At 42.4% G+C, this 10241-nt stretch overlaps 1 protein-coding gene across 1 annotated transcript; it reads left to right on the top strand.

The window, feature by feature from the left end:
• Window positions 1-4012: 4012 nt before the first annotated feature.
• LOC310816885 (retinol dehydrogenase 12) lies at window positions 4013-9254 on the top strand (the record flags this gene model as incomplete). The annotated part of the gene is made up of 7 exons (XM_083687222.1): window positions 4013-4026; window positions 4335-4450; window positions 5170-5325; window positions 5566-5670; window positions 6216-6425; window positions 7897-8089; window positions 8803-9254. The coding sequence occupies 7 exons, from the start codon at window positions 4013-4015 to the stop codon at window positions 8903-8905; spliced, it is 897 nt and encodes a 298-aa protein (XP_083543348.1). The 3' UTR covers window positions 8906-9254.
• Window positions 9255-10241: the final 987 nt, after the last annotated feature.

Here is a 10241-nt window from a genome sequence, read left to right as displayed (position 1 = left end):
CACACGCACACACACACACACACACACACACACACACAGTATCCTTCAGTATCATCCTTCTTTCGTCTCTCCATTTGACCTCTACGTTTTGAGAAACTCAGGGAGAGTTTATATCCTTCACTGGAAACCTTCTGGAGCTCTACCATCTAAACAAATGCAAGATTATAAAGTCATACTTTCCATGTCTTATATTAACACTGCGAGATTCATTCTGTACATCAAATTTATGTAAATACAGAGTGAAAAATAGATGATCTTTGGTATATTTGGTATGAGTATCACATAGGTCATTGATAGAACTGATCACTGTACTGCAAAACATACAGTATAGCCTACCCACTTAGAGGACCTGTTAGTGGAAGTGAGGAAATTATTGTGGAAGATGTATCCACATTATTGTATCCATGTATCCACATTATTGTATCCATGTATCCACATTATTGTGGAAGATGTGTTGGAGGGACTGATGGTGTGGGGTTGCACTCATGTTGTTGATCCAGGGAATGTAGGCGCTGACGCGGGTGAAGATGGAGGGCTTCTTGGGGTAGTTGCAGCCCATGCTGGAGCCAAAGCTGACCACACCGTGAACGTCTCAGGATCCATCAGTGTTCCGGCAGTCTCTCTGGGCAAAGGAGAAACACAATGAGTCAGCCAAGGGACAATAACATTCGCCTAGTACGGGACTAACAAGACCACAGTGCAGTGCCTAGAGTTATTTCTTACTGACTACAGTGAGGTGGAACTGCTTACTAATTATATTAGTATCATAAACAGAATGGACAAGGTGTAAAACATAAGGAGTATCTCAAATTTGATGCATCACCTTGTATCACAAAAAATGATTTAGGACCATGACCTTGTCACTTGCAGGGAGTAAAATAACATTACCACACTGATACAGAATATCATATTAAATTGAATCATACAATATGTACAGTACAATGTACACATATTTCACAATAACAAAAGTACACAAAAACAACTGTACTCTTGCCTGTTTTGAACTGTACCATACTGTATTTCATTCTAATATTAGGCCACCAAGTATTGGTATACTCAAATACATGAAACATTCTGCTTTGGTCAAAGACTATGGGAACGTTTTGTCACTACACATGTGTTTATCCTAACCAGTATTAAGTTAATATTACACTGCAAAGGGAATGGAAAAAGGACATGGGCAATTGTATTTCCCCTCAGTTAGATTTTCTGGAAGGGCTCATGGAGAATTTCCCAGAATTTGATCATTGTTTTGTTCTCATACACAGTACCGTAGAAATGCCTCATTACTATGAAGAGACGTTTGAAGATACAGACATGATGAAGTTTGTGGTCCTGGCTGTTCTTGTTGCTAGCGGAAAGGATTATTGACAACATACTACTCTTTTATATTCAATGAGGATAGTGGCAGATTACTTAACCCACAAAGCAACAAAGTGCTTTCATAAAATGTCAAAACTGCTGAACCTAAAAGTACCATTGACATTTTGTACAAATGACATCCACAAGAAATGACTTGTATTGAACTTGATGAACATTAAGTGTGCATTCACCGACCTGAACGTAAAAATAAGACTGAACTATTTTACAGGTATGGACAGTAATGTGACTCACTAACCCCGGTAGACTGAGGTTAAATGTTAGCGTTCTGAGTGTGTAATCCAGTATGTGTCCCACAGCCTAGGGTGCGGCCTGCCCATCTTCCCTCCTGTGGTGACCAGAGTGGTACGGGGAGATGAGGTCAACAGCTGGCCCTGGGAGGTAACTCTCACCTTTATCAATACATACTGTACAGTACATAGAGTACAGTACATAGAGTACAGTACACAGAGTACAGTACATGGGAAGTATTTCTGCTGTACTGTCATGGAGTTGACACAACATAACAGACATCATCAAAAGTAATGACTTGATGCCATTTGAGAATTGAGCTTCATTGGTGAATTGGACTAGTCAGTCTACACAGATTAACTATAAAGAGATTCACTAACAATTCCTGTTTTTAATCAGTAATCTTTACTCAAACAGGCATATTTCAAACACAATATCTTAGTGAGCATTAACCCTCAATGCTAACTCCTAATTAGCAGTCTATTTTGCCATGTCATGCTGACTCTTGTCTGTGTGTCTCCTGCAGTAATGGCATTGCCCTGATCAAGCTGGAGGCTTGACCTTTAGTGACTCATTCTGTCTGGTCCCTGTCTTCTGTCCTGCTAAGTCACTGCTAAGTCACTGCTAAGTCACCGGCTGGGGACGTGTCTCCAGTGAGTATCAACCGTACCCCTTAAAAAAACAGGTGCAACTTTCAGTGTTTGATGAGGACAATCACAATTTATGAGATTGCACTTCGAAGTTCAACTGCTCTAATAGTGTCTGCTTTACAAGTGAACATAGTACATTGTGAATTCACAACCCCACATTGTGACAGAACCCATTCGATTATGGATCATTATTAAGCTATTTAAAATGTAAATTCACACCTCTTGCTGTGCCATATTTTACAGTCCTTACCTTAGTTGACCCGGGGCTGTGTGTTTTCTCTTGTCTTCAGCCAGAGGCCCCATTGCTGGCATCCTGCAGCAGGCTCTCCTGGGACCAGGCTCTCCTTGGACCATGCCACCTGCACCATGCCTGACTGGTGGGGCAGCCAGGTGAAGGACACCATGGTGGGTGCAGTATTTGGCAGAGTTGTGTCCGGGTGTAACGTCAATGAGCCCCCTTGCAACAGTGGGGGGACAAAACAATGACATCATCATGTTACAGTACTAGAGAATGTTATTGCCGACACATCATCATCAACTGGATAATCCATCAATACTATGAGGCCATGCCACTCAACATTGTAAAGAGATACGCTATGAGTGGCCTAGAATCAATACTAGACATTGGCGGCTCTCTTATGCCTGTACAAATGATGTGACGGAACACACCTGACTTACCAGAAACACCAATTGTCCCATTACTTTTGGGTACCCTGAAATAGGGGGACTCGGCATAAAAAGTGTTGTAATTTCTGAATGGTGAAACCAATATGTACACAAATAACATCAAATCAAAGCTGAGATGTCAAATCCAAACTTTTGGAGTGTAGAGCCAAAAGAAGAAAACATGCTTCACTGTCCCATTACTTGTAATGTTTTTTTCACATACAGTATGTAGACACTAGTATGGTGCTGGCCATAATGAATGTGAGATTAGAAAGTGGTGAAGTGCCTCTTTACCCATGAGTGTCTATAGACAATGTTACCCTACTCATATCAGATGGTCTGGGGACATCCACCTTAAGCTACAGGTGCTGTCGAGGGCCTCTCTGGAAACTACCGGAAACTCCTCACAGACAAAACGCTGAAACAGCAATATTTTCACCTGCCGTTTAAGAGGGTGTGGATTTCACCTGAGGTGAATTTAGCTTGAATGCCTCAAGCACAAGAAGGCGTATTACAGTACTGACTGTCAAGTGAAGAGTTGATATCTGTTCATTGTCTTTTACAGAAATATTCCTTCTACAATAATATACAACAATACTTAGTTTGTCAAACCATATTTGTATGAAAGTATGAGGCTCCCATTTCACTCTTTCACTTCATAACTAGGGCCCGGAGTTTTTCTTGGTTTCCTGTGGTCAGAAAAAACCCAGGGCCCTACTCCCAAGACGTGACCGTATACAAGTATCGTTGTTGGGCTGTCCATGATTCTTGTTATCAGAAATTAGACCCAGATATATTTTGTTAATGGATAACCTTGTTCTCTGACACACTTGATGAATCAATTAGTTATGACTATTTAGAAGAAAGAAGACTTTTTAGCATATGACTTATAGTACACACACACACACACACACACACACACACACACACACACACACACACACACACACACACACACACACACACACACACTCTGCATGCTCTCTTCCACATCTTCATGTGACAGTCGCTTGTGAGTTCTGAAACTGGAAGTGAGAGGATTTCTGATCTCTCCAGAGGATACAAGACCTTTCATAAAGACATCAATGGAGGCCTTCAGGTAAGAAGACTCCTTTAGCCTCGACAAGTAAAGATATCTGATTAGGCTTTTAATGAAGAAATTAGTGTTCCAGTGAAAAGAGAAACAACGCTGTTACCTTAACATATGAATAATAGTCTAAGACATTGCATTGTTAGGATTGAGTCATTCTCCTCCTTCTACAATGCATAATTGACCCAGGAAAAACAAAAACAAAGAAGGGCTCAAATCCAAGGGAATGTTTTGAATCTATTTTGGAGTATCACAACATATTCACATCATACTTCAGTGATTTTTCTTTACAACATATGACTCCCTCACCCACCCAGGTCCATCGTAGCGAAAAACTGGTCATCTGACGTTCGTCTGGATGGGAAAACAGCCATCGTGACGGGAGCAAACAGTGGCATCGGCAAAGAGACGGCCAGAGACCTGGCCAAGAGAGGTCGGTGGCAAGCTGAGAGGTAGCATACAGTCAGGGGAGGCTGGTGGAGGTAGAAATCGGAGGATGGGCTCTTTGTAATGCATGGCATGGAATGCATTACAATGAGCCCGTCCTCTGATTTCTACCTCCACCAGCCTCCCCTGCATACTGTGGCACTGAAAGAGATGAACATTCTGAGATGTATATCACAGTTACTTCTACAGTCGTCATACAGAACATGAGCGTTGTCAGAAAACCTTTCTTTCTGGATGATGCTTCATTTGTTGTTTTTCTGTTTTTTTTTTTCTTTCAATGTTGTTGTTTGATCGAATCAAGAATAATTCAACTTCAACAAGTTCAACATGTTCTGGAGGGCGTCCTGTTTTTCTTCTTCATGAAGTCTTTTGCATTATACTGCAAAATGCAAGTCAATATACTATATACTTTACTGTATACTGCAATACTGTTTTTGTTGTCTTCCTATTATTCTGTACTGCCTCTGTGAGCTGTGTGGATACGATTCTTTATATGATGAATAGAATATGAATTCTGAATCGTATGTCTACTGCTTGACACTCCTAGCTCTCTTCAAATGTGGAATGTTGAAATTCCTTCATCAATTTGGGATAGGCTGTGTAAGGTTAGAAACAAGGTTAGGCACAGACAAACACACACATGCACGCACGCACACATAGACACACACAGACACACAGTGTGAGCCCTGGTGTCTCTGTCCCCAGGTGCACATGTCATCTTGGCGTGCAGAGACATGGTGAAGGCAGAACAAGCTGTCAGAGACATCACCAGGGAGGTGGAAGGGGCCAAGGTTGTCGCCATGAAACTGGATCTCGCTAACACCAAGTCCATCTGCGAATTTGCAGAGAACATCTATAACGGTACGAGTTATACACACACAATAGGCACGCATACACAGACACACACGCGTGCGTACACACACACACACACACACGCACACGCACACACACACAACAGCAGTGGATTATATCACATACACTAACACACATTAGATTAGCTACAACACAGATTACGCAACAATTTAACTCAGGGACAATAAATACCAAAACACTGTGCACTCACATTTCTGATAAAGATGTGTGAACTCATTTGTCCTCCAGATCAAAAGACGCTTCACTTCCTGATCAACAACGCGGGAGTGGCCATCTGCCCCTACTCTACAACCGTTGATGGCTACGAGATGCAGTTTGGCGTCAACCACCTGGGTTTGAGTCCACACACCACACACTCACAATCGTATGAATCAATGAACTCTTATTTCGACGGTACACACATCTTGTACGGTTTAGTCATAGATAGTTACAGACCGGCCGAACAGACATGTAGATGCGATATAGGCTCATTTTTGTAACTTTTGTTTTGTTTTGTTTTTTGGTATGTGTCCTTTTCACATGTATTGAGACAGTAGGACGTTAGTGAGGGAGAGAGTTAAGAGGGAAGACAGGACAGAGTAGGCCAAGCGTGGCTTGAAACCTGAGTCCATGTATGCGTGTGTGCTATTGCCGCGCATGTTACTGCAAAGACACGACTTCACAGCGATTTCACATTCTTGATACTTTTATCCGCTACAAAGCGTTTTTTTTTTTTTTTTTCTCTATCTTGTATCATGAAAAGAGACAATATGGTGTAGTGTACGTGTGTAGATATTTGCTCTCAAACCCTATGCAATCAAACAATCAATCAATCAATCAATCAGTTGACCGAATGAAACCTGTGGCCATTTCTTTACTGTAAACCCCTCTTCTCCCAGGTCACTTCTTCCTAACTTTCCTCCTATTGGACCTGCTGAAGCACTCGGCCCCCTCCCGGGTCATCACTGTCTCCTCACTGACTCACTTCATGGGCAAGATCCAATTTGACGACCTCAACAGTAAGAAGGACTATCACCCTGTCAGGGCCTACGTTCAGAGCAAGCTGGCTAACATACTCTTCACTAGAGAACTGGCCAAGAGGACCGAGGGTAAGGGTGTGCGTGTGTGTGTGTGTGTGTGTGTGTGTGTGTGTGTGTGTGTGTTTGCATGTGTGTATGCATGTGTGTTTACTCAGTGGCATGGAGAATGGATCTAAGCGTGTGCAAGTGTGAGAGTCTCATGTCTAAACCACTATCACTCCGGGCTAGGGAAATAGAGCCCTCATTTGTAAAGAAAATAAAAATAAAAGTGGACATGGATAATTCACTGACGCCCTCCAAAGCAAGGCCTCATTAAAGCCATCACTTCATCACACCCCTCTTAGTGTTTGTAAACCCTTCTACAACAGTATACTGTTTACAGCATGTACTTAACTCTCTCTCTATATACCAGTTAGCGGACGCTTTAATCCAAAGCCGCTTATAGGCCTATAGTGATTGAGTATACATTTTTATATGTACAGTACATTGCCCTGCGCAAGTAAAGGAACAGTGAAGCGTTTTATCTTCTTTTGGCTCTACACTCCAAAATGTTGGATTTTAAGTCAAACAATTGATATGAAGTTAAAGTAGAGATTCTCAGCTTTTATTTCTTTGATGGTATTTGTGTACATATTGGTTTCACCATTCAGAAATTTCAACACTTTTTATGCATAGCGCCTCTATTACCCAAAGGTAATGGGACAATTGGCTTGACAGGTGTTTCTGGTAAGTCAGGTGTGTTCCGTCCCATCATTTGTGCAGACATAAGAGAGGTGTCAATGTGTAGTATCGATTCTAGCTTTTGGATTTGCTTTTGGAGTTTGCTATTGGCGTCTGTCAACATGAGGACCAAAGAGGTTTTCGATGAAAGTCAAGGGTTAGTCAACAATCAGAAAAGAAACGATCAGAAATATAGCCAAGGAAGACTTCCACAGTGGATGACCGAAGAATGCTCACCATAATTAAGAAAAACTCCAAAACAACTGTCCCACAGATCAGGAACACTCTCTAGGAGGTAGGCGTCAACATGTCAGAGACTACCATCCGCAGAACACCTCACCAGCCAAACCACAGAGGCTACACTGCAAGGTTCAAACCACTAGTTATCCTCAAAAAGGATGGTCAGGTTACAGTTTGCTAAAAAGTACCTAAAAAGCCTGCAGAGGTCTGGAAAAAGGTATTGTGGACAGATAAGATGAATATTATCATGTACTAGAGAAAAGTTTGGAGAAAAAAGAATCTGCCCAAGATTTACAGCACACCACCTCATCTGTGAAACATTAGGTTTGGGCATGTAGAGGTGCCACTAACACTTACTAACTTGTCGTAACTGATGATTGTAACTGCTAATGGCAGCAGCAGAACATATTCTGAAGTGTACAGAAACACCTTGTCTGCTCGAGTGCATTTCAAAAGGCTTCACTGTCCCATTACTTTATGCAGGGCACTGTATATGGTCCCAACAGGAATTGAATCTACAACCGAAAAGCATTGCTTAGCGCCTTACCATGTACCAACTGAGCCATACTATCTCTAACAGATCTAGGTGTAACTGCATATGCCGTGGACCCAGGTGTCGTCAACTCCGACCTGATGAGACACATGAAGCGCCCCCTACAGATGGTCTTCAAGCAGTTCAGTTTATTGGTGAAGACGCCAGCCGAAGGAGCATACACCACCCTCTACTGCACGGTGACCCCAGCTTCTGAACTCTCCACCGGCGGTTACTACAAGTCAGTGACAAATATCATACATCAAATACTTGGTCTGCACTTGATTTTACTTTGCCCGGTACAATGGCGCCAATGGAATAGTCCAATATGCACTACTAACAACTGTACAAGTGAAATTAAGTTAACAAGTCAAGTCAGATACTTTGGAGCGTTTGACATTATGGGCTCTATTTTCCACGCGAGGCGTTTGGGCAATTTGGGTCGTCGGTAAACGGGTGAAATGACCACAGCACCGAAGCACTGTCTCGCCTGTGCTCAGGTGGGTGGAGTAGTGGTCATAGAGGCGTGTTCATGACAATGAGCAGGTCATCAGGTGCGCTGAACAATTCTGGCCTTGAAAATAGCACTCATATTTCAGACACACCCCCCTAGCGCCATCGCCACCGCCTGCGTTTGCGCCAAGACTGTTTCTACGCCATTAAAATAGAGCCCGATGTGTCTTGACCCAGTATTTGACTGCTTGGCCCTTGGTCAGGCCCGAAAGTCTGGGTCTGATGGAAACTTTTGTATTTGGTGACCAAATACATCATGACCTTGAGTGAAGCCCACTTAGCTTTGGTGTACAACTGGTTGAAAGGCTGCTGACGCACAAGGTCATAAGATTGTACAGTATGACTCATCTCTCCTCCTCTCCTTCCCTCTCATCTCTCCTCCTCTCCTTCCCCCTCTCCTCTCCTCTCCTCCCCTCCCGTCCTGTCCTCCCCTGCTCTCAGGGACTGTGCTCAGGCTGTGTGTTCAAGAGCTGGCAGTGATGATGGCACCGGTCTGAAGCTCTGGGCCCTCAGCTGCCATCTGCTGGGCATCCGCTGGAGATGAATACACACGCGCACGCACACACACACACACACACACACACACACACACACACACACACATACACACACACACACAGATGTGCATGGAAAGATTCACACCAAAACTAAGCTATACCTGTACCATGCTGTTTCCTGCTTCAATACTATGAATACTTAAGCTAATGTACCTGTCAAATGAACTTGCCTGATATGACTTATAATAATATCATAATGAGGAATTAATGTATTCTTTAATCGGATAAGCCTCCTGTAAGCTCAGATCAACTGAAGTGAAGAGGAAATTCAGCAGGTCTTGGAGGACAATGGAACTTGGTAAAGTGGACAGTAAGCATCACTACAGATGTGAACGAGATAAGAAGTTGCTCATGACACGTTTAGAGATAGTGGCATGAACTGTTAACTAGGTGGGACTGTTGAAGAATGTCAACCCTATGATTTCTGTGCTCTATGTGGGAAGAAAAAAAGCAAAAAGTCCTTTTGAAAATGCTAAATAGGTAAATACATGGAGAAGAAAGGATAAAGAGCGCTGCTTGCTTCTATAAAAAATAACAATATATGAAATTGATGAATAAATGGTTTGTAATTTTTGGATTAGAGCATGTATGTAAGTGCCTCTGGATAAGTGTGTCTGCTGAATGACTAAAATATCAATGTACAGAATCTGTATGTGTTATTTTCAGTTTCACCGATAGATTGGGTGTGTGAGGACCTCTAGTGGACAAAGCCCCACACCACGACACATTCCAAGCTCTGGAGCGCTCATGTCTTGTTTTAAAAGGTGGGTCCACCCATATATTGTCTGTCACCGTCATTGAAGATGCCCAATTTCCAGGAAAAAAAAAGGATATTCAAAATAGGACACTACATACCATATTTCACAAGAAGGGAAATCATCAAACTTTATTTCTATAGCCCATTTCAAACACAGGTGGAACACAATGCGGTTTGCAGGAAGTTTGAATAAATACAGAGGGAGAAAATAAAAACACAAGATCAAAACAAAGGAGGATAATAAAAGTATGACAGCCATGGAAGGTCAAATTGTAAAGATCAGGTGAGGACTGTAGAGGGCCTTAGAGACTTACGCAAGGTAAGAAACAAAATGGTTAAAATGAAATAAAAATAGCATGAACTAAAAAATAAAAAAACGACGACTATAAGACTAGAGGCACTCTAAGTGAAAGCAAGGGCCCCAAAACACACACACACACACTTCCCTTTTTCCCTCAAAGTGATTTCACAAAGATAATACGACTCTTGCAGGTCACAAATCACCGATCTTGCTCTTTGGAGAGGTGGTCTACTGTACTCAATGGGACCCTCAGCTTCATGTCTAG

Source organism: Argentina silus (assembly GCF_951799395.1).
Source record: "Argentina silus genome assembly, chromosome: 1".
NCBI lineage: Eukaryota > Metazoa > Chordata > Actinopteri > Argentiniformes > Argentinidae > Argentina > Argentina silus.
This window is presented reverse-complemented; position numbering and strand designations above follow the sequence as displayed.